We start from the raw sequence: 25,739 nt of genomic DNA, 5'->3' as shown, positions 1-25,739 counted from the left end.
CTGTTGCTGCTCCTAAATTATCATTAAATATTCGACAAGCCTCCTCACTGTCCATTTTTAAAACTCATCTTAAAACCCATTTTTATTCCTTGTATTTCAACCGTGCATGAGCCTGTTTTAGTGTTTTACGGTTTTTAATTTGTTTTAAAAACAATGAACAATTATTTTAGTATTTATTTCCTGTTAATTGTTTTATGTTCCTGTGTTGTTTTATCCATTTATGTATATCACTTGTTTCAGCTGTGGTTGTTTTTAAGTGCCATATAAATAGTTTTTTTCGTTAGCCTGCGACAAAAGCACGGATGCATCTGACACTGCTCAGTTACTGATTTTTTTGAGAGGAGTGGACAATGAAATGAACATGAGAGAAGAGCTTCTTGACCTCCAGAGCCTTAAGGACCAAACCACAGGAAAAGATTTATTTGTTTCTGTTCGCTCCGGCCTAGATGACATGAAACTACCATGGAATAAAGTCTCAGGGATTATTACGGATGGTGCACCAGCCATGGCTGGCGAGCGAAGTGGATTATCAACCCTCGTCTGTAACAAAGTCAGTGAAGAAGGAGGCAAAGCTATAAAACTCCACTAAATTATTCACTAACCAGTTCTCTGTGCCAAACATCTGAAATATGATCATGTTATGAAACCGGTGATAAAGGCGATTAATTATATTGCTCCAGAGCCCTGTGCCACCGCCAGTTTCCACAGTTTTTACTCGACATCCAGGCTGAATACGAAGATGTTCTGCATCACAACGACATAAGATGGCTCAGTCGGGGGTCTGCACTGCAGCGCTTCTACTCTCTTAGGAAAGAAATCAGACAATTCTTGGAAAAACAAGGGAGGGACACCCGATGCCAGAACTATCTGATCCTGTTTGGCTGGCTGATTTTGGATTTTTAGTTGAAATAATACAACATATGAACGCGCTGAACACGAGCTTTCAGGGGCAAAATGCAGTGGTAAGCCAACTGTATTCACACATCAAAGCCTTTGGGACCAAGCTGCAACTTTTCCTAAGGCACCTGTCACAAACGCAGCCCAATAGCGCTGCAGGAAATTATGACCACTTTTCCAAAGAACAATATCAGAGCGCAAATGAGGAGGTGTGCAGCAGACATCTCATCTCTGGCTGAGGAGTTTCAACAGTGCTTTCACGATTTTGCAGCTATTGAAAAGAAGATCACACTTTTTTCCTCTCCTTTTGCCGTGGTACCTGACAACGCTCCAGAGCACCTGCAGCTGGAGCTCATTGAGATGCAGTGTGACGCAGAGTATCACAGTCGGCACCAGCAGCGCCCTCTTGTGAACTTTTACCGCCAGCTGGATAAAGACAGGTTCCAAGGGATTTGAACATTTGCAAAGAAAATGCTGAGCTTGTTTGGATCAACATACTTGTGCGAGAAGACATTCTCGGTTATGAACCTTAACAAGAACCTCTTGAGGACAAGACTCAGTGACTCTCACCTGCGTGACATCTTGCGCATCAAAACCAGTGTCTTTGAGCCAGACCTGGGCAATTCACTGCAGTCGAGATCTCACCCTTCACATTAGTGCAGGCAAGTTTAGTCTTCTGAGGTGAATAAATTCTAATATCTCAGTGGATTGGTTTTTTTTGTGATGATCAAAACCACAGTTTTGAATATGCACTTTCTTTTAAATCCGTATTAAGAAGAACGAGTGGTGCACGGATTCATATGACCCTTAATGTTTTGTACTTCTGTAGATAACTGTATTTTCCTCTCCACATTTTGAATTTACAAGTTTACAGAGCTTTTAATGGTGAATAATATGTAATTTCAAATGAAATGTCATCTTCCTGAAAGTTGTTTTTCCAGTCAGACTTTCCTTCATTTTATGTAGTCTACAAATATGAAAGGCAGAGTGATTTTGGTAAAAACTTGTTTAGATTTATTTGAGCTCTGTGAAGAAATGAAAAGTAAGCCATTTGCAATAAAAATGTCATTAAATAGTTGTAATAGTAATTGCTTTTATTATATTTTTGCTTAGATTACTGCAGTAATCCATGTCTTACAAAAATGTTATCCTGCTACTACTTTTAGTTGGGCCCGAGCGCTATCAGCGCAATGTGTCTGTAGGAATTACTAAATCTAAAATTTTAAGTGTCAATGTGATTGGATCTGGGTGTGGCCAGGGGACTCCATAGTGTCCCAAAACGCTGTGTCATGTGACCAAAAACTTTCTTTGCTCTTAATAAAATTTGCAGGGCTCATAGGTCTCATCGTTATACATGGGGATTCATTTTGTGGAATTTTCTGCCCCAACAGGAAGTTGGCCATCTTGAATTTTGTGAGTCAATTTTCATTTCTCCGACACCATGTAGAAGACATTAGGATGTTCACAGACTCCCCAAATTTGGCAGGCGGCACCGCGGGAGTTTTGCTTGGCCTTCATGGCAGCCGGCGGTGAATGAGGGCCTGTTGGATTATTATTGGCACTTTATGCTTAATTTGCACAGTCTCGATCTTTTGTCTTGGTCAGTTTGCACGTTTACAATTGAAGGGACGATCGCATTTGCCTGTTTGAAAAGTTTAATGACAGAAGAAAGGACGTATCTCATGTTTGCATTCCTTGGAGAGCACAACAAGGTATGATGCTTTGATTATGTATATTTATAACATGTAGAAATATTTGTGTATGATTTTTAGCTTTGTGTAGATTAATTAAGGTAACTTTCATTCATGTAATATTGATGTGCGCTGTGAAAACATACAGTATGTGTGAAATGTTTGTTGTTTTATGTTTTCAATACAGTTTTCACGGTGCGGTAAGGACTCGATGAATTAAAGTTACTGCTTGACGTCAACCTGCTATTTGGTGGATTTAATAAAAGAAAACCTTATGCACCAGTCGAGACTCTCCATTGTTTTCAATCCAATGACTGCTACAGTTGCATTTGTTTAAAAAATCTATTTCTATTTCATTGTATGAAAATACTGTCTCCATAAAATTACCACTATTATTAGAGTAGTTAAGATTCACTGTGAACAGATTACAGTGTACAATGGATGAATGAATAAATTATTTTATTTTCGTGTCCGTCCATATACATTATGGAGGACTGAAAGTGCCAAAATGAAATAAATAAATACACCATTAAATAATTACTTAAATGTGTCATTAATTAATAAAAATTGGAATTAAATACATAAATGTTTTATTAAATGTGTCAATAATTAATTAAATACCAATTCATTGTATGTAAAAAATATATTTAATTATTTCACTATTTAATTAATTATTTCATGGTCCTGTGATGCAGCGCACCATGAATTTATTTTATTTGTCAAACTCACGCATCAAAGTCAGTGGGCGGATTCCTAATACCTGATTGGTTACCCTGCACATCAAGTCAAGGCATATCGATTCCAGATAATGGATTGATGCAGAGCTAGTGAACACACTCCTAAACACTGGGTGGCGCTATTCACATCTACGTTGGTTTTAAATACTCTGTCAAACAAAACTTTTTCTTCAACGCTAAAAGTCCAGAGCTTGCGAGGTGCAGGACAAGATGGCTTTAAATCTTGCCCGGAGCTGCTGAGAGAAGCAGCAATGCATACCCTGCTTTATCGTCAAATATAAAATCAGGGAGGCCAACATTTCACAAATGAACATCATACTGCATTGAAGAAGGCTTTAAACTAGCGATTGAGACCATAAACACATTTTGAAAACGTTTACTGAGGTTAGAAATCAAGTGAGAAGTTGGTGAATTCTCCATTGACTTGTATAGAGACGGAAGTCCTGGTTGCACATCAGTCTGCTATGATTCTTGATCAAACTTGTACAGTCTCTACATATGATCTAAGTGCATCAGTTACAGCAACTCCTGGAGTAGTGTACAAGGATTAAAGCAAGACAAGATTTGTGAGCCTGAAAAGTTGTCCATGAGGAAATATGTAAAATGAATTGAATTAATACTTATATGAGTTTAAAATAGCTCAATGCCTGAAATCAGGCATGGTGCCTGAGAACTTTAACCCCTGAGTGTAGTGTGTTTCAACTGTAGTATGCGATTTAGAGTATGTGAGAAGGTCCCGGATGGTTTACTAGATTCTCCAGAAATGCAGAGTAGGCATCAAGAGCTGACTACTCACACTCAAATTACCCAAGATGCAACGTAACTTCAGAAAAAAACCCAAAATACAAATGTCACAGATCACCACCTCGATGGTTTCAAGTTAGCTATAGCGATGTTCACTTCCTGTTTTCAAAATAAAAGCATCAATTCTATCGTTATGGTTTTCTTAATAATAAAAGGCAATGGGTGTTTTATTTTATGAAAATGACCGGAAGTGCGTTACTCACTATGGCTAACTCTGAATTTGCAGGAACAAAACTTTAAACGGGTGTTATTTGGACAAATTAGCACCACATTGTGGATCTAAAGGGATACTTTCTCACCTAAAAAAGTTAGAAATGTCGATAATGTGGTGTATTTGCAGAGTTAGATCTAAAATGAAATCCGCTTCAGCTCGGGCAGGGACGAAGGCATGCTACTTCAGACCAAAGCAATGGATCAGGCTAGATCAGCGTTAGCCCCGCCCACTGACTTTGATGGGTGAGTTTGACAGATAAAATAAATTCATGGTGCGCTGCAACACAGGACCATGAAATAATTAATTAAATAGTGAAATAATTAAATATATTTTTTACATAAAATGAATTGGTATTTAATGAATTAATGACACATTTAATAAAACATGTATGTATTTAATTCCAATTTTAATTAATTAATGACACATTTAATTAATTAATGACACATTTAAGTAATTATTTAATGGTATATTTATTTATTTCATTTTGGCACTTTCAGTCCTCTATAATACATGACCCTCCTTTGTGGATTTATTCAGATGCATTAATTTAATGAATCTAATTTAATTAACAACAAACCAATAATTCACCTATATAAACCCACCATCATCTCATCAATACATCAACATCATCCAATTGATTAATTATGTGCACTGGAGGAGTTTCCACATCACACATGCAAATTGCACACTGGATCATGATTGGCTCCAAATGAGTTGTGATGTCACAAATCATGCATGCCTTCAACTCAAATTTAGCACAGAGAAACTTTCCCTTTTGAGCAGATGGCTGTGAAAATATTCTTTATCTATGCAATTTTTCTGACTTAAGTTTTTGATAAAGATGACATTTTGGTCCAAAAGCCAAAATCCAAAAAACAGGATTACATCCAGAATGACACTCTTACCTCCTCCTCCAGCTTTACCACTTTGGCTTGGGCATTGTTGAGTGCTTGGTCTCTGATCTCGATGTGTCTCCTCTGGTCTTCTGTGGTGGAGCGCAGTGCATTCAGCTCCATGTCCAGCTTCTCCTTCTCACGCAGTGTCTCTTTGTCTGAACACACACACACACACACAAGTACAAATACATTTGCTTTTCTCCTCCTCCCCAAGAGATAGATTTAATAGGATGTGTGTGTGTGTGTGTGTGTGTATTGTAATACTCACTCTGTGCGAGCAGCTGGGAGATGGTGTTGCGGTTGTCCTCTGAGCCTTCACAATCTTTAGCAGCAAGTTGCTTATTGGCTGACTCCATGCGCTCTATGAAACCACAGTACACAATTGAATGCTCAGATTGGGGCAAACACCTGCATGTTTGTGTTTATTTTGCTGAGATTCAGACATTAAAGGGGAAGTAAAATCAAGTTTTTAACAGTTAAGAACTTGCTGTTGCAAACTCAGTTGCTGTTGGCTATCACTTCACTGTGACCTTTGACAAGCTACATCAGTTGATGACTATATACAATTTATACAATAATTACATCTATAAAAATTAGAAGTGCATCTAAACTATTAGTATTCCTTACATCGTTTCTTTATAGCCAATTGCTGCAAGATTATGGGTAATTTCCCGAGTGATATCCGTAGAAAGCGCGCAGCCCAAGCGGACTCTCTGGAAGTCTGCAATAAGTCAGCTTGAGGCCCATTGTGGATGTGATGAACTGTGGGTTTGACAGACCTCAGCACTTGCAGTCTTCCTGGGAACACGTGCATAAATTCTGCAAGTCTGCAAGTTCGGTGATTGACAAATGTACTAGAGGAGGATAAAGGGAAATATTCCTTCTTAAAATTGTTTCTGTCAACTATGAGCAAGAGAACGTTTTAAGTTTATCAGAGTAACACACATTAGTGTCATATTTGGAGCCATGTTGGTTTGGCTGTGCTCTGTATAGATTTCTTGGCAATAAGAAAAATATAGAAAATCCCCAGCTATATTTTTATTCACTATTAACTGCACTTACAGTTGAGCTCTCGGACCAAATACATCTTCAAACAATCCAGAAAAGGTTGAAATAGTACAGTCAAAGTAAGAATATCATTACATGAACTTTGGGCACCAACACCTGAAAACAAATTTGCGATGAAAATCTCTAAGAACTCAGTTGGAGCCAGACACTGACAAAATGACGAAAGCCGAGAAAAATGAAGGCGTTTTTGTAAAATTCAGTTCCAGCATGGACATAAAACTTCTGCACACAGAAGACACTGTGTTTTAACTTGCTAAACTGACCAAAGCAGTTAATTGTACTGTAGGCTGCAGTGTAAAGGGAAAAGAAACATTAAGGTTAGCAATATAGATTTGTGATATGTTATGTTGCATTTTGAACCAGCAGGAGAGTCTTTAACGACTTGTTAGGGCAGACTGATAATAATGAATTATAATAATTCAGCCTACAAGCAATTAAGTTTTTTTGAGAACAATACAATGTCTCATGGGTGAAAAAAGGCAGTTCTTGTGGATTTATGAGGGAGGTGAAGGACATATCATATCAAGGTGAACTTATTAAAAATGGGTTCATTGATGCTATGGCAGGCTCTGCTCCATTCCTTTCATTGGACAACTAAGGAAATAACATACCTTGAAATAAGAATTGGTCCCTGTCATTACCCAATTTGACCCAATTTGCCATCTTGGACAGCTAAGTATGGCAACACCACTTGGAAAAAGCAAATTACTCACCCTACTCGATCGTGATTTGCGAAAAAATGCAACTTTTTACATCTGAAGAGGAAGACTGAAGTTAAAAAAAGTAAATTTAACAATTAATAGCGTAACATATTTTAAAAACTTGCATATCCTAGCATACTATAATTCTAAAAATACAAGTAACAATCTTTTAATATCATTATTAACATAACTATCACAGCCAAATCATCTATTTTTGTCACAGCTCTTCCTCTCCCTTCCCTATATGTTCTCCCTTTGCTTTACCTGGTTTTTCCCATGGTGAATCTAGCCAGGGGCTTGTTGATCTGCCAGTTTTTGTGTAAATAAAAATATAATAAATTGTGGTCTGCTTGCCTCTCATTTACTGTAACACCACACAACTATTAGAAGAACAAGCAATGTATATCCAGACTAAAATGTTTTGCTTAACATACAAGTAGGGACAGAGATTAGGTTTTATTTAACCCTGCATTTTGAGAGTTTGTATATGCTATATATTTCTGGTAATTTAGGCAATAGTTTTTTATTCAATAATGCTTAAAGAATGTCATTTGTTTATAATGTTCATCTAAGTAGGTGCAGTACTCCAGCAGTGGTAAGTGTTGCTGTAGTTAGTGCAGGGCTCCAGCAGAGGGAGTGTAGAGCTGTGGAACTTCTTCCCTCCTGTCATTACAAATGTGACCAGAGGAAAGTTTGTGCATGTGCATATTTCACATAAATACTCATAATTACTCATAAATCCCTTTAAAAAAACAGCTGTAGGGTCTGAGAAAAAGAAAAAAGTCCGAGTTGCATCAGCCGCTGACTCAGAACATGTAATCTAAATATAGTTTATTAAAACAAACAAAAAAAAGACAATTCTCGACTCACATTGGCCACTGTGCTGACTCACATCCAATAGCTGAAATAGAAATGAAATACATCTATCCAACCTATAGTAACAGTAGTTTGTCCAAGTGGAGTTGTCATACGCAATTGTCCAAGATAGCGGACCCGACTGCACATGTGCGACTCACATCGTTTAGCGACTCATATTGGGTAGCGACTCACATCAGAAAGTAATGAGCGTCCCAAAAAGCTAGTTAAACTTCGTCTTTAACCAGTCGCATAGGTGAGGAACCCTACCTGTTTCCTGGTTGGTTAGGATAAGATGAATATACTAACTAGGTTGTTGTACCCCTAACAGATACTGCCAAACTCCATTCCCAACAGTTTTTGAACAAAAAGCTAGATACAATTCATTTGGCAGGGTAAAAAGAATAGAAATACTCCGAATAAAAATAGGTAAATTACAGCGATGCAAAACACAGAGGGGATCGAGAGTCCCAAATATGCAGCTATACTTTTGGGCAGCAAAATATAGTATATACACGAATGGGCAAATCCAGATCTGACAAATACATGGATTAATATGGAGTCTAAGACACTGTGGTATACTGACATTAAAGGACTGCCCCTTTGTAAATCACAAGAAAGTGAAGCTGGAGGTTCAAAATTGCATTGTTCTGAACACATTGATTACATGACACAGATATCAAGGTGTTTTTAAACTTAAAAATACCCCCCCCCCAAGTCAGTTGCATTACGAGCATGACTATGACAGTTGCAGTAATGCTCACTGCTTTCTAACCTCGGAGGTCCCTATTGAAGTCATGCAGCCGGCGCACCTCCAGCTCCAGCTTGTTCCTCATGGTTTTCTCCAGGGCCTCCCTCTTGGAGGAGGACTTGGCAAGGTTTTCATAGGCTTCTGACACAAGCTGGATCTCTGTTTCCAACTGCACACAGACACAGCAGAAATTAAGGGAAACAGACTAAAGATGGAGTTAGGGAGATGCATTATATTATAACTACATTAATGTTATAGTATTTGTATAATATTTAAAGACTGTGTAAAGTGAATTCAAACATTTTCTTCTAAACATTAAATAGGTCATAAATGTATTTCTAAAAAAGGTGTAAAAAGCATTTCAACCATTTAGATTTGAATTGTGGAGTTAGGCTTCACAAACTGTATTTCAAAATTTCTTTGTTCGGGATTTAGTGGGCGGGTCTGAAAATCACTGCCACGTGCTGCTGGAAAGGTATAAATACATTCAGTGCACACTACTACTACTACAGTCTACTGTTAGCTAGTTATCCACATTTCTAGGAAGAAAGGAAGAAAGTAAAGTATCCCTTTAGATCCACAATGTGGCGCTAATTTGTCCAAATAACACCTGTTTAAAGTTTTGTTTCTGCAAATTCAGAGTTAGCCGTAGTGAGTAACGCACTTCCTGTCATTTTCACAAAATAAAACACCCGTTACCTTTTATTATTAAGAAAACCATGACCATAGAATTGGTGCTTTTATTTTGAAAACAGGAAGCGAATATACCCCCGCTGTAGCTAACTTGAAACCACTGAGGTGATGATCTGTGACGTTTGTATTTTGGGGTTTTTTCAGAAGTTATGTTGCATCTTGGATAATTTGAGTGTGAGTAGTCAGCTCTTGATGCATACTCCGCATTTCTGGCGAATCATCCGGGAACTTCTCACATACTCTAAATCGCATACTACGCAGTTGAAACATACTACATACTTCAAATGACGTCAGAGTTAGTACGAGTAGTTGGAAAGTACGCGGTTTCGAACAGACCCTTTGATTGATAAGTGACACTTGGTAGAGGGCTGGAAGTTACCCAAGAGTAACTTCCAGCAGTAAAGATGGCCGACAAGAGCGCCACCATAAATCCAATCCTTGCCGGAAGCTCCTTCTGTGAAGGAAACCCTGAAGATGTTTTTTATTTATTTTGGTCTTGCCCCTCCTCTACCCAATTATGGGAAGATATTTGCTACTTGATTTCTTCTTGTATTGAACCACATTTTTCCTTTTGTTTTGAACATATATCGTTTGACTTCATTGATTATCCATCTGCAAAAAAAAACAACAATTTTATATCATTTAGCCAAATGGCATATCCACAAATGTCAATACACTAATCAGAAACCTCTCTTTTCCATCTTTGAAAATGAAGCCAAACAATATATTAAAACTATTAAACATTCCACTAATATGAAAGCCATTAAGACTTTTGGATTCATGTCCTCTCTTTAATGTATTGGTGTAATTGTAATGTTATAATCTGAAATATTGCCTCTGAATGTTTGTAGCGCCCTGGCAGTTGTCGTTGCACTTAATTGTATTGCACTGTACTGCATTGTAGTACTTAATACATTTTTTTTTTAAAGTCTCAAGCGGTAGTTAGTCAATCGCCGCTCATATATATCCAATCCTTGCCAGAAGTGTCAAGCGGAAGTTAATCGCTGCTCCGAGCGAAAACAAAAATAAAAAAACCCACATACGTTTACACATAATTCTATGAACTTTATTGCAGTTACGTGTTTATTGTAACGGTATAATTGACTTCACAAGTTTATAGGCTACTGTAAAACTCAAGTTATAATGTTAACGTTTCATGGATTTAACTTTAATATCAACATTATGAATACAAATGTGAATATTATGTTTATGTGGTGGTGGTGGTGGTGGTGGTAAGGGGGTTCACTCTCACACACACACGGACACACACTCACAATAGGACTGAATAATAACTAAGATTGAATGGAGTTCTCAGATTAAATAAAATATTTAAACAACCAATAAATTAACTGAGCATTTTCAGATTAGGCAGCAGTCACAACAAATGTCATACTTACTTTCACATGAATATTAATTTATCAATACTTAATATTTAATATAATTTAATACTGTGCAATGTCCATATACTGTGCAATATCATTACTCTCATTGTCCATACCCATTACTCACTGCATTATCACCATTATCACCATCACTGTGCAATATTTAAATAACGTGCTAACCATGGTGCTAACCGCTAATTGATATGGACCATGGATGTATTATGGACGCCAAAAAAGTAATATATTACACGAAAAAGAAACTTCCGCTTGGGACTTCCGGCATAGATTAGATATATGGCGGCGCCCTTGTCAGTCATCTTAACTGCAGTTGGGTCCCTCTCAACTCGGCGGGCACTCCCACAGCTAATTTCATATATTTAATCTTTCAAATTTGGCAGGGTGGTTAACAACACAATTTTCTGTGGTATGTCAAACTCAGAACACATATTTATTCTTACTTTACACTTTAATATTAAATTTGTTTCTCTACTGCATATCAATATTCATATCCATTTCATTTAAAACTGTCATCACAGAGAAAGCAACGCTGCATTTTAACAGCTGGGTCTGCCATTTGTCAACAAATGCAGCTCAGTAACTTCCCTGAATACCATTTAGAGCCTGAGCCTCACTATCACTTACTGATAGGTTCATCCTGCCAATTTGGTGTGTGGATATTCTTAACACATTTAGAAACTAATTCAGACAGATAGAAACAATGAATGACAATGTTATTTTAACCAAGTTAAAGGACAGGTTCACTAATGTGTCTTGAAACAACAATCAGATGTGCAAATTTTTACTGAAAGACGTTTTCCTTGCTGTCATCATTCCTCCTGTTTACACTGACTATGAAAAGATGCCCTCTCAGTGGAGGTGACGAGGGCCAAAATCCACCCAAAAACTTAATCAATGTTAATTTGGGCACCTGACTAGTGTTTTAAGAAAGACTTGAACATTGTGAACCTGTCCTTGAACTCAAGTCAACTGACAAAAACTGTCATCCCAGCTCTCTCTTGTACACTGCTGTGCACTGCAAAGTACCTCCTCACCATCTTCCTGAATAACACAGCAATTCTTCAAACAGTCTGATCTGTGTTTCATCCAGCTCAGTAAGGCATATAGAAATTCAAACACAACATTTTTTAGACTTAAAGCGACTATTTTTCGACCACTATTTTGCGACCAAATGAAAAAAAAGGGCTGAGGCAGTGATTAAATAGACCTCATGGTCAAATTATTATTATTATGGTGCATATGACGCTAGGTCGAAATTACACCAAACCATCGCTTTAAATGAAGAAGCCTTTTTATACTGGATCAAAAACAACCAGGTGTTTAATTTCCAACACCAGATGTTTTCAATAGCTTTTCTTTGCCCATTTGTAATTTGATATTTCCAATTCTTCCAGACTAGGTTATAAAATCTATGCATCTAGGCAATTTAATTGTTACCTTGTGCAACTTGGTGACTTTCTCACGACAGATCTCCATCTCCTGCCGAAGCATTCTGTTCTCCTCTGTCAACACCTCAACCATCTGGTGGGTGCGTGCCATCATAGCGAATGGCTCCCCCTGCAGGTGGGAGAAGGAATGCGGGTGGGGGAAATGTCCTGCCAGGATGGGTGGCTGGGATTGGGGAGGTGCAGGTCCTTGGAACTGCTGCTGCTGCTGTTGCTGATACTGATGGTGGTGCTGCTGTTGATGGTGCATCCGGGGGGTCGAGCCGTAAGGATCATGAGAGAAACCATGACCCCTCTGAGGTGTCTGGTGAACGGTCTCTAGGGTGAAAGGCTCCCCTAGATGGTGGGAGCCAGGACCCTGTGGATTGCGGGGCCCCATACTGGGGAAGGAATCTCCCTGGCTGTGGGGATGCTGGTGAGGAAAGGAGGGATGGGAGGAGTGGGATGCGCTGAGTATGCTGCTGAGGGTGGAGGACTGAGCACGGGACAAGGAGCCTACAGAGGTGACAGAGGAGGTGGGACTATGCTGGTGAAGGGGCCGCTGGGAATGGACTGAGCCCTCCTTACTGGACCTGAGGAAAGATGAACTCCCAGGTTAGTTTAACTGTCTGATTTCTGAATCTCTGCTGGTGTTGTGTGTTAATGTAGAGAAAAGTACCAGTACCTGAAATTCATCTGATTCAAATTTTACCCAAAGAGAAATCAGCTTGCTAATGATGACTGTGGATGCCTCTTTTTTGTTTGCTAATAAAGCAATTTGCAGCAATTGTTTTAAGTGCATTTTTGCCATCATTTACATTTATAGCATGTATAATCAATGCTCCAATTAGACTGTTTCATGGTTTGTTGGTGTAGGGGGTTGTGAAAAGGGATTAAAAGCATAGCCATTATACAAACAAAAAAATAAAAATATAGCATCAGTGTTTTGAGGATCATAAATATGTGATTTAAAAGAAGTCTGAACCAGCTATGTGACAGTTTGGAGGACAGAGTGGGACACAGAGTTATCATAGTCTTATCAATACGCAAGTTATACAGACCGAATTGGGGTTCTGATCTGATGAGCAGATTGGCACCCTGCGTGGTAGCCCCTGTTGTCAGTGTATGAATGGGTGAATGTGACATGTAGTGTGAAAGTGCTTTGAGTGGTCATAACAACTAGAAAAGCATTATATAAGTACAGTCAATTTACCATTTACATGATACAGAAAAATATTGTAAAATTATAGTGTGCATTCGCTAGCACCACACAGTTGACACATGAAGTCATATTTATCTCCTAAGAGTCCATGCCTGAACACAATTACATACCTCAAATAAATCATTGCTGCTTGAAGCCTTAATTAAGGTGCATGCTGTAAATGGATTGTATTTATATAGCTCTTTTCTAGCCATTTTGGCCACTCAAAGTGCTTTTACACTACATGTCACATTCACCCATTCACACACTGATGACAGGAGCTACTACACAGGGTGCCAACCTGCTCATCAGAAGGAGCAAACATTCGCAAACGGTTGGTTCAGCCATTGAGACCATTTCAGGGTTACATGAACACACCAACTGGAGGACTGAAGGAGCCAAGAATCGAACGACGCACTGTAGTAGCTCAAAGCAATTTTAATTGAGCAATGTTTCAATTTACCACAAATCTTGCCTTTAGTGTGATTTTTGATCTAGCACCTGTTAGTTTTTTATTTAATGTGCGTGACATGACAGCACTCTCCCAAAAATTAAGGTTTAGATCTCAAAAAACTATAAGTCATATAATAATAATAATAATAATAATAATAATGCATTTTATTTAAAGGCGCCTTTCAAAGCACTCAAGGACACCTTACAAGATACACAGAAAACAACAACACCAACAACAACAGTACATCAAACAATATAAATCTGCTAAAATTGGTTAGTGCAGTTTTTGCAAAGTTAAATAAATAAATATGAATGTGACTACAAAGTGCAATAGTACAACTGATAAACAAGGCAGGATTTAAAGGGGGAGACAGAGTCAGGAGTGCAAATGTCTGGTGGGAGAGAGTTCCAAAGGCGGGGGCAGATGGGCTGAAAGCTTTTGACCCAGTGGTAATTAGGTTGGCAGATGGGGCAAAGATGATGTAGATGTAAATAAGTTCAGAGAGATATGATGGTACCCGGTTGTGAAGGATCTTGACAGTGAAGAGCAGAATCTTAATGTCAATGCGGGATTTGATAGGGAATCAATGAAGTTGCTGCAGGGCAGGAGTGATGTGTTCAATAGAGGGAGTTCTGGTGATTATACAAGCAGCTGCATTCTTGGCCAGTTGGAGTTTATGAAGAATGTAATCAGGGTGTTTACAAGGATAGCGGTGCAGGTTGGTGTAAGTGAGGGACGGAGACGATTGATGTTTCGTAGATGGAAGTATGCAGACCGAGTAACATTATTGATGTATGCTTAGAAGGATAATGTGCTGTCCAGGATGACACCCGGGCTCTTTACCTGAGGGGATGGATAGTGATGGAGAAAGTGTTAGGTGTTGCTAGGGTGGATCTTGTACCGATGAGGAGGACCTCAGTTGTTGTCAGACAGATGGGTGTGGACCTGAGCTGCAACAGTTCTTTCTAGTATTTTAGAGAGAAATGGCAGGTTTGAGAAAGGACGGAAGTTGTTCAAGTCATTTGGATCTGCACCAGGTTTCTTGAGTGTTGAAGTTATTGCAGCAGTTTTGAGTGATGATGGAACAACATCAGAAGTCATGGAGGAGTGAATGATGTCAGTTATTAAGGAGGATAAGGAAGGTAGGCAGACTTTTACCAGGTGGGTAGGTAGGGGGTCTAACTGGCAGGTAGATGATTTGGATTTATGGATGAGACCAGTCATTTCAGAAACAGTTTGAAGCTGGAGATCGGAGAGCTGAAGGATAATGTAAGGAAAGAGTGCATAGAGGATGCAGAGTTATTTGAAGCAGTCAGTGGATATTTTCAATTTTGGTATTGAAGAAGGTCATGAAGGTATCACACTGTCAACTTGTGAGTAAGTGAGGTGGTAGAGGATCAGGTGGTTTCAGAATATTGTTGATAGTTTAGAGAATAGGGCTCTGGAGTTCCCATCAACCATCCTGATTAAGTCTGAGTGGTAAGTGGTCTTGACTGAAGAAATGGCACCCTTGTATTGAATTACAGTATGTGATTATGATACATTTTTTGTGAACGGATTGGCCAGTTTTTACATAAATGTGCTCCAAACGACGGCCTTCAGTTTTGAGCTGGCATGCTGGTGTAAACCAAGGAGCAGAATGGGTGAAAGTCCATCATTGTAGTGAGATACCAGTTCATCTGTGTGTATAAATTGTTTCTGCGGGGGAGGTCATCAATTCCACTGGAGAGAGCCAATAAGTCAATATTCTTGATGTTTCAGAATGTGATAGAGCGAGGTGTATTAGTCTTGGATTAGATTGACATTGAAGGATATTAACTTTTAGTCTGAGACAGGTAGATTAGAGGCACAACACTTATGAGGGATTACACCAGAACAGCAGATTAGGTCAAGAGTGTGTCCTTTGGAGCGAAGTCCCTTGTAAAAGCATTGATGACGCCATCAAAGTGGATATTAAAATCACGAAGCAATAGTAGATTTGGGGACACAGAAGGCAGAGAATTCCTGTAGGAAGGCATTATTCGGCTTGGGTGGTCAATATATAGTAGCAAGTATAGGATGTGTTTGGCCCTTGATTTGCAGAGCAATGGACTCAAATGAAGGGACTGTAATGGAGGACACGTTCCACTTTTCACTGTATAGTATCGCCAGGCCACCCCCTCTGCCACAGGGCACGGGGTTGTGATGTGTAGACAAACCCAGGAGGCATAGTTTGCTTAAGGTGTGAAAAGTCATTAGGCTGCTGCAACGTCTCAGTCAAACACAAGAAATCAAACATATAGTCATTCAGTAGATCATAGAGCCGAGGTCCCTTGTTGGTCAGCGAGCCCATTTTAACGATGTATAGCACACGGCATGAATCGTGTGGCACAAGTGCCTTTGGGGCATGTCCGAATCCACTTTTGCCATTTTAATGGGGGAAAAATGGTCAATGTGCCAGGTGCCTGGTCCAAAGAGTTGTTCCCCCCATTAATCATATGCATGTTTTGGGCATAACACGGGGTAAACCAATCAGAGTGTCATCTCCCATTCCCTTTAATATCCAGGAACGCTGTCACTTTGACGGATTGCTACTGTAACGGCACATTCGTCAAGCAATGTGTTTCAAGAATAAAACATGAGTTATATTTGCCTGTTTAAAAGGATAGTTTTGCTGTCAGGACTGAAATTTGTATAATAGTGATGACACCAGTAAATCATGAGTGAAAATATAAAAATGGGACAAAAATCATTATTCCTTTATAGTTGGTTATATTTCAGGGGAAATGCATTTTCATAATGTAAATGTTTGCCTCTGTCTTCGGTACAAATTACATGAGTTGTACGGTTTCTGCTTTTTTTTGATGAGATGTCAGTTTCTGTAGGTGGCACTGTTTTCTTTGTAAGTTCAGACACAATGACTATCACTTCCCATGCTAAAGAGTTTTATTTCATGTTCTAGAGTCCAACCCTTACATCAGTATGGCTAATATTATTGGCACACATTTCCTAACCAAAAATGTTTACTTATGTTGTGTGTTTATGTAAACAAATGAATATCCACCAACATATTGTTGTAATTATATCTAAAATATAAGTAAGGTACAATTCCAAACAATTAACTAACATGTTTCCTGTGCTCCAAAGGGTTTATCTTAGGAGAGTGCTTCCAACAGTGAGTGTTTAAAAGAGTGAAGGTAAAAATCTAATTACAGTTTATTTTGTGACAGACATTTTATAACATTGCTTGCTTACTGAGTGGGACTGAGGAAGGAACTGGGGAACCAGTTGTCAACTGGCTTTGTAAGGAGAAAACATTCCAGCCTTTAGCCCACAAAGGAACGTCATAAAAGCTAAGCAGATCATGTCCAGACTCATCCTGTGCTGATGATTAAAATCCTGTGGTATTCATGGCTGTTTGAATCCGGTTCACTCAGAAGTAAACACATCAGTGTGAAACAGGCCCAACAGGATCTATGCTTGGCATCTCAAAAACTGAGTCAGCAAAAAGGGTGAGGGGCAACTTGACAACCTGTGTGACACAGGCCACTCACACACATAGAAAACTAGAAAAAGTCCCCACATTTATTTATAAATGTTTGGTTTTATTAGTTTCTCATTCCTTGTCAAAACAACTAAGAACATTCAAATAATTTTGTTGTGGAGGAGAGAAACCCTGAAGCAGCACTTACATCATCACTGAACAATGAAACACATTAACCTGTGCGTGTGTCCATGTCAATCTGTCAGAAAGTGGGTTTCTGAAATTGCGAGTGGAAAAAGCCAAGCTGGCATCAGTAAGCTTAACTGATTGATAATTGATCATTTCAGTTCATAAGTTGGAGGGGTTGAAATAGAACTGCGTGATAATCATGGGAACACAGTGATGAATGTATGTCTTTGTGAATTATATTCTCTTCTGCATTTTTCAAAATTTTCCACTTAATTTGAAAGATGTGTTTTGTGGTCCTATACTTGCTTTGGAAATTACATATGACTAGAGATGAAGACACAAACTCAATGACAGAGAATTATAACACTCACCATTTATACTACTAAAAAGAAGCTTTTAACATTATTAATACTACAAAAACAGCTCTCAAAAAGTGCTTATTTATAAGTGATGACCATAGAGCAATGTGATAATAGTCTGAAGTCAGAAGAACTCCGGTTAATTATTGGGGATGTTTTAAACACAACATAATTTTTATTAGACAAACCTAACATCAGATTTCAATTTCAGGCATTAAATGTTGTTGCTCAGACATGTAGTTTAAATTAAGAATCGTATTACTGAAGGTGAACATTCGGCCCCAAAATACATCTGGTCATTTCAAAAGAAAAAACTAAAGTTAAGCTTAGCTAATAATAAGGTCCTGTAATCAATCCAAACAATAATCTTCTTAACATTATGAGGAGAACCCTGTCCCTAATCTTTTACATGTGAATATGAGTTATTAATGTATATGGGTCATTATAACATGTATTATTGTATCCGTGTTATATCATTACAACTTTTTGGTTGTGTAACAGGTGAATCAATCCAATCCAGTACAGGACTCTGCAGAATCTAAGGTGAGGTCTAAAAACCTTACAGCAGATAGTTGTTCAAATATTTTCTTATATCAGTTATTATGAAAATAGATCATGGGACAATTTTGAAATTCAGTCTCAGATTTACATTACTAAAATAAAATATGTCCTTAAATCAGAGAACAATTCTAGCCTTTTTCAGGTGAGTTATATTAGCAAATACATATTCAATAAAGTCAACTTTATATGTACAGTATCTCACAAAAGTGAGTACACCCCTCACTTTTTTGCAAATATTTTATTATATCTTTTCATGGGACAACATTATAGAAATGAAACTTTGATATAACTTAAAGTAGTGAGTGTACAGCTTGTATAGCAGTATAGATTTACTGTCCTCTGAAAATAACTCAACTTACATCCATTAATGTCTAAACAGCTGGTAACACAAGTGAGTACACCTCACAGTGAACATGTCCAAATTGTGCCTAATTGTGTTGTTGTCCCTCCCTGGTGTCATGTGACTCGTTAGTGTTGCAAGGTTTCAGGTGTGAATGGGGTGCAGGGCTGTTAAATCTGGGGTTTTCTCTCTCATACTGGTCACTGGATATACAACATGGCACCTCATGGCAAAGAACTCTCTGAGGACCTGAAAAAAGTAATTGTTGCTCTTCATAAAGAAGGCCTAGGCTATAAAAAGATTGCTAACACTCTGAAACAGAGCTCCAACACGGTGGCCAAGATCATACAGCGGTTTTCCAGGACAGGTTCCACTCGGAACAGGCCTCGCCAGGGTCGACCACAGAAGCTGAGTCCACGTGCTCAGCATCATATCCAGAGATTGGCTTCAAAAAATCGACGAATGAGTGCTGCCTGCATTGCTGCAGAGGTTGAAGAGGTGGAGGGTCAGCGTGTCAGTGCTCAGACCATACGACGCACACTGCATCACATTGGTCTGCATGGCCGTCGTCCCAGAAGGAAGCCTCTTCTGAAGCTGATGCACAAGAAAGCCCGGAAACAGTTTGCTGAAGACAAGCAGTCCAAGAACATGGCTTACTGGAACCAAGTCCTGTGGTCTGATGAGACCAAGATAAACTTGTTTGGCTCAGATGGTGTCAAGCATGTGTGGAGGCACCCTGGTGAGGAGTACAAAGACAACTGTGTCTTGCCTACAGTCAAGCATGGTGGTGGTAGCGTCATGGTCTGGGGCTGCATGAGTGCTGCCGGCACTGGGGAGCTGCAGTTTATTGAGGGAAACATGAATGCAAACATGTACTGTGACATTCTGAAGCGGAGCATGATCCCCTCCCTTCAGAAACTGAGCCGCAGAGCAGTTTTCCAACATGATAATGACCCCAAACACACCTCCAAGATGACAACTGCCTTGCTGAGGAAGCTAAAGGTGAAGGTGATGGACTGGCCAAGTATGTCTCCAGACCTAAACCCAATTGAGCACCTGTGGGGCATCCTCAAGCGGAAGGTGGAGGAGCGCAAGGTGTCTAACATCCACCAGCTCCATGATGTCATCATGGAGGAGTGGAAGAGGATTCCAGCAGCAACCTGTGCAGCACTGGTGAATTCCATGCCCAAGAGGGTTAAGGCAGTGTCAGATAATGATGGTGGTCACACAAAATATTGACAGTTTGGGCACAATTTGGACATGTTCACTGTGAGGTGTACTCACTTGTGTTACCAGCTGTTTAGACATTAATGGATGTAAGTTGAGTTATTTTCAGAGGACAGTAAATCTATACTGCTATACAAGCTGTACACTCACTACTTTAAGTTATATCAAAGTTTCATTTCTATAATGTTGTCCCATGAAAAGATATAATAAAATATTTGCAAAAAAGTGAGGGGTGTACTCACTTTTGTGAGATACTGTATATGTACATGCAGGCATATGAAAGAGAAAAGAGAGAAAGCAAGTACACCTACACAACTGTTTATTTTGGCAATCTAATAAAAAATGTCCCTACCAAAGTTACAGCCAAATCTATGCCCTTGACTGTAAGTAACCATCAAAACAAACTTGTGACTCAATTGGCAATGCAATGTAAAAAAAAAAAAAAAAGTTAAAAAAGTAAGGCCTTACAGAAAGATCTGTGAAAAGTAAGTGTTTCTGTACACAGTACAGTGTAATTAAATACGGTATACAGTACATTATACTGCTTAAAGCACAGCTGTGTTTTTTCCATAAATACACTTACCAGTAGCAGCTTTTAAGTATACTCAGAAAATCTACTTTTTAGATTCTATTTTTAGCCACCTTTTGTTATTTTGGTTGATTTTTCAGGAGATTTTTAAAAACAATTTTTACCACTAAAGTGTGTTCTAACTCTCTTCTGGCTCTGAGAGTGGTGAGAGCCTTCTTTTCCTGCACCCAAACATTTGAATTCAGAACACTATAACTGCAGGACAAACTAAATAAGAAAATGTGAGCAGGTTGACCATACTTTTCGACATGCAGTCAAAACTGCATTTATTGATTTCATGGCCACTTAGGGGCAGATGGACTCCACAATAATAAGCTGACAGAGACACAGTCCTAATGCATTATCAATTAATAGTTGTCATAAGTGACATTTTAGCACACAGTTCCTTAATTACACATCTAGTAGACACAGGGCAACATAAGCATTTATTTGTGTGAACCAAACCAAACAGCAAAAATGCCAAACTGAACTAGAAACAAAAAGCACTAAATGAGCCAAGGTGGCTCCATACATAGAACTGCAACATAAGGTCATCATTCTGTGTGTGTGTCACTGGTGACCCATTTGTTTTGATTCATTGATACTGTATTTATATATTAGTGTGTATATTTGCATGTGTATGTGTGTGTGTGTGTGTGTGTGTGTGTGTGTGTGTGTTGCATGGCTGTGTGTATGTGTGCATATTTCTTACCTGAATGAGCCATATTCAGGTGGAGGCTGGTATCGGACGTGCGGTACCTCCCTTGAGTGCTCCCTCCCTCTCTGCTCCTGGTAAAAATGGCCTCCAGGCTCATGTTGCTTGGTAGGTGAGCCCATTCCTTTAAAGGGGTACTCTGGAGGTGGGCCACGATGTGACTTGTAGTACTCACCCGATGGCCCTGGAGGGGGCAGCTGGGGGGAGAGTGGGGTGCTGGTGACAGGAGCATGGGCCTTCACGCCACTGGTGGCCAGGGAGAGTTGCATGAGTCGTTCACTGAGAGACCGCACGTGACCTTGCTTCAGATCCTTCAGTCCATCATCCTGGTGTACCTTGCCTGCGCCACTCACAACACGCTGCACTGTGGGGCGACCCTCAGTACGCACCTTGGCATTGGTCACCCCTGTGACATAGAAGGCAGTACCCACAGATGTGGGTAGAGGAGGCTGCTGGGGCTGGTTGTTCTGCTGCTGGGGCTGAGTAGGAGGACCATGGCCTCGGAAATACTGTGACTGTACTTTGGCTTCCTCATACGTAGGGAGATCCTCAGGGTTCGCGCACTGCCCTTGACAGCTTCCACCACCTCCACTGCTGCCTCCTCCTCCAATCCCTAAACCTCCTCCCCCTCCACTGCTCCCGCCCCCTCCACCTACTCTGGTGGCACACAGCTTCTCCAGCCCATTGTCTGTCTGCAGCTCCTGTCCCTGAGGCTCCTGTCGGGCGACATGGGGGGTCAAGGAGTGATCATCAGAAGGGCCTCCTTGTCCTTGTCCAGGATAACCTCCTCCAACCCCCCCTCCTGCTCCACCACCTCCTGATACTTGTTGTTGCTGCTGCTGTTGCAGCACATAATTTCGGTTCATCTGCTCCTGCAGGAGGCGCTGCAAAACTGTGCTGCCGCCACCTCCTACACTGTTGCTGCTGTTGGACGACTCCTCAGCTGTGGCCCTCATCTCTGCCTCGCACTGACTACGCACCTCATGGAAGGACAAGCTCCGCCCACGATCTATATTCCCTGAGAGGAAGAGAGGGTGCAGAAAAAGACAGAAAAATATGAAATGGAAGTTGGAGTTATAAAGGGGTGAAGGATGTGAAGTAATGTAAAGAAATGGCAGAAAAATAGAAGAAATACAAGAGAAACAGAGAGGAGAAAAGAAAAACACAAAGCACTGAGGTCAAACATGCACATCCCCACACACAAAGCCATGGAAACCCACTGATGCATAATGGGACAGCAGCACAAAACTGGAGGAAGAACAATTTCTGAAAAACCTGAGGAGCCAAACCCTAACCCGCCAGCAGAACCTTTCAGATTCAAATCCATTCACATGGCTAAACATGGATCTTGAATTGAATTTTAAATGTTACTATTGCTTTGTTTTTGAGACTGGGAAAAAAAGGACTGCAGCCACTCAAAGCAGCAGAAAGCAGTTTTGCAGTGTTTGCACTAAAACCTCTGTAGATTGTTGGTGACACAATGGCTGCAGTGCCTGTGGACTGCACTGATATAAAATGCTTAAGAGGCAAAGAAGCTGTCTTTTTGTTGTAGAAGGATAAAAGTAGAAACTTTGTTTATATGTGATAGAATAGGCAAAATTTAGCAATCCAGGATCAAAGGGAATCTTTGAGCATAAGCCTCCAGTGCCTTGACATTAAAGGATAACTACCGTTTTTTTCAACCTGGACCTTATTTCTAGCATAAAATACGATCATTTACTCACCCAGACAACTTTGGTGTAATTTGGAGTTGTTCGGACTAAAAATTAGCTGCCACCACGGGCTCGGAGGGGAATAGCAATAACATATCATAACAAAATATTGTTGAAATGAACTAGTTTCGCGGCAGATAACGCGTTATAAAGAGGCTGCGCTTCAGTGCCCCGTGTACTCGCATTATACGGACGTGGCGCAACACTGGAGCTAATTTCATCTGAACGACTCCAAATGACACCAAAGTTGTCTGGGTGAGTAAATGATCGTATTTTATTCTAGAAATAAGGTCCGGATTGTTAAAAACGGTAATTATCCTTTAAGACCTGAAAATCTGTATATGTCCTTACAGACTACTAAACTGCTATTTGCAATTTTGCTCAATGCATGGAATGATAGTTATCAAAATTTTTGTTGATTAATTTCTATTGTGGCGGTGTTTAGCTCAGTCGGTAGAGCACCTGTCCCATGTGTTGAGGCTACAGTCCTCACTGCAGGCGACTCGGGGTTTGAATCCTACGCAGAGCGGTCCTATATTGCGTGCCATTGCCCCCCCCCCTCTCTCTCTACTAACCTGTACATTAAAAGGGCAAAAAGCCCCAAAAATATACTTTAAAAAAGTCTACTATCATGACGATAGTTAATGTGTGAGAAGGTGAGAAGGGTGAGAAGGGGCACTCTGTTGGTCCACTGGTTAAAACGCATTTCACCACAACCCCCTTGTTTCCAGTCTCTCTACACTGACCCTCAAATAAAGGCGATAATGGCAAAGAATAAATAAATAAATCATAAAACAACAAACAAAACTGAGGAGTGGGTGTGATCCTTTATCTGATCTTTACAGGAAAAAACACTGCTTTCGGTCAGGCTTCATAAACTACCTTGAACTAGGCGATTACATGCATTTGAACCCCAGAATCACAAAAAAGAGGCTTATACCATTTTTACAGGGAAGCAAAACCCGGTGAATGGAATGCTCTCACAGCTGATCCCAAGAAAGGTGATTGGAAACATTTGTATAGAATCAGACAAAGAAGAGATGTGTTTTCTGTTAAGCATCCAGTGTTGTCAAAGTTAAAACCACCTAAGATTCATTTGGTCAAAATCAAACAGTCAAGTTGTTTTCAAGTTTGTTTGTTTGTTTGTTTGTTTGGAGGACAACATAATGCTGCATCTACATTTGTGTGGTTTTCTTGACATCAGTGAATGCTAACAACACCACTTTACACATTTGTCTACAGAAGAAAGAAGAAAAAAATTACATCTAGCACTTTCTGTTATTCTTCTCATTCTCAAGGAGGAAGATGCTTTTTTCCGAAACATCTGTAGGTAAACAAATTATATGAAATGAAAGAACAATTCAACAATTGTTAGCTTTAGCAGTAAGTAAGCAAATGGTAGTAAGAAAATAGTCTGACGTGACAGACATACCAACAGAAAAGAAACATTCATCAAGTATAATGGGCTGGTTGGTGGAAATGCAAAAGCGTATGTTAAGTAATTTCCACAAAAGAAATCAAAGAAAAAAATATCACGAAGAAAAGACCGAAAACTAAACCAAATGTCAATAACATTTGAGACACAATATACAGCTTTCCATATTAAGATTTTAACAAACTTTCATCTACGCTACCATGTCCATCAGTTGTGGTCTGTTTTGCTCAGTTGTTTCTCTGATGCACAGATATTTTTAAAATGTTAAGAGTTCAAAAGTACATTTTAAGTTAAGTTATGATTTTCTTTAATATGTCAACATCAAAACCAATCGAAATGTCATATTATATTTAAGAGATATGGCAGTTGGAAAGTAGTATGGTGGTGTTTTAATACAGACCAGAAAGTGGGACTACTGCCTTGCACATTCTTGTTGAGAACCTGTGTACCAAGTTTCATTTTATTAAAAGACAATAGCATTGTAGGGATATCATGTCATAATATAACAGTAGTGCCCCATGTGAGTAGAATTGTAGCAAATGTTATGCAATTGATGTAACACTCTTGCTGTATGTACGATATTCCCAAATATGGATTGTAATTATATTTAGTATTTAAGAGTTATGGCATGTTAAGTGCTTTGGCTAACCAATTACAAAGAAATAGTAAGTGATACTAAAAAAAATACTTTTATTTGGTTTTATCCAAATATGGTATGGAAGGCAGTGTTATTGTTGCCATGCCAGAAAAATAAAAATTGATTAGTATCATATTATAACGTGAAAAGTTTGTTTGTCACACCAGCATTTGAAGAAGACATGGCTTGGTCCCAAAAACAGATTTTTGAAAGGGTTTTTACATCATGACTTAAAGACTGGATTAATATAAATCAGAACAGACAATCACAGATTGCTATGGTGACAGTGCATATGTGCAGCAGGGCAGAGACAAGCACCCACATTCAAATCAATTGGAAAATTTCAGCCAAAAAGCCAAAATTGTCACTGAACAACTTACAATCACAACACAATAACTAAAAGCCACAAGAAATTCAGTTTGACAATGTTAGTTCTCTGCCATCAATGTTTGTGTGTGTGTGTGTGTGTGTGTGTGTGTGTGTGTGTGTGTGTGTGTGTGTGTGTGTGTGTGTGTGTGTGTGTGTGTGTGTGTGTGTGTGTGTGTGTATGTGTGTGTGTGTATGTGTGTGTACTTTAGTTAGCAGATTTCTAGAGGGCTTTTTTTTTCAACAGCAGCTTAGCAGGTGGGGAGTGTGACATTGGGGATATAGAGCTCAGTGTCAGTAAGTAAAATCAATTATGGATTTACATGATTGGAGGGTGTATGTAAGCTATGACTATAAAATGACTCTCTGACAAGTTTGAAA

The 25,739-nt window shown here is 39.4% G+C and overlaps 1 protein-coding gene across 1 annotated transcript in view; it reads right to left on the bottom strand.

Moving 5' to 3' along the window:
• The window catches only part of amot (angiomotin), a 64,009-nt gene extending 39,765 nt beyond the window's left edge, over window positions 1-24,244 (bottom strand). Inside the window, exons 1-7 of the mRNA XM_053332252.1 lie at window positions 24,184-24,244; window positions 21,876-22,226; window positions 21,206-21,821; window positions 12,145-12,724; window positions 8,639-8,783; window positions 5,508-5,600; window positions 5,249-5,394 (exon numbers count right to left, since the gene is read on the bottom strand). Of these exons, the coding sequence (XP_053188227.1) occupies window positions 5,249-5,394; window positions 5,508-5,600; window positions 8,639-8,783; window positions 12,145-12,724; window positions 21,206-21,821; window positions 21,876-22,226; window positions 24,184-24,244 (1,992 nt within the window). The remainder of the gene's footprint in view (window positions 1-5,248; window positions 5,395-5,507; window positions 5,601-8,638; window positions 8,784-12,144; window positions 12,725-21,205; window positions 21,822-21,875; window positions 22,227-24,183) is intronic.
• Window positions 24,245-25,739: the final 1,495 nt, after the last annotated feature.

The sequence above is a fragment of the Scomber japonicus genome, chromosome 13, assembly GCF_027409825.1.
Source record: "Scomber japonicus isolate fScoJap1 chromosome 13, fScoJap1.pri, whole genome shotgun sequence".
Lineage (NCBI taxonomy): Eukaryota > Metazoa > Chordata > Actinopteri > Scombriformes > Scombridae > Scomber > Scomber japonicus.
The sequence above is the reverse complement of the archived record's forward strand: the minus strand, read 5'-3'. Positions and strand labels throughout refer to the sequence as shown.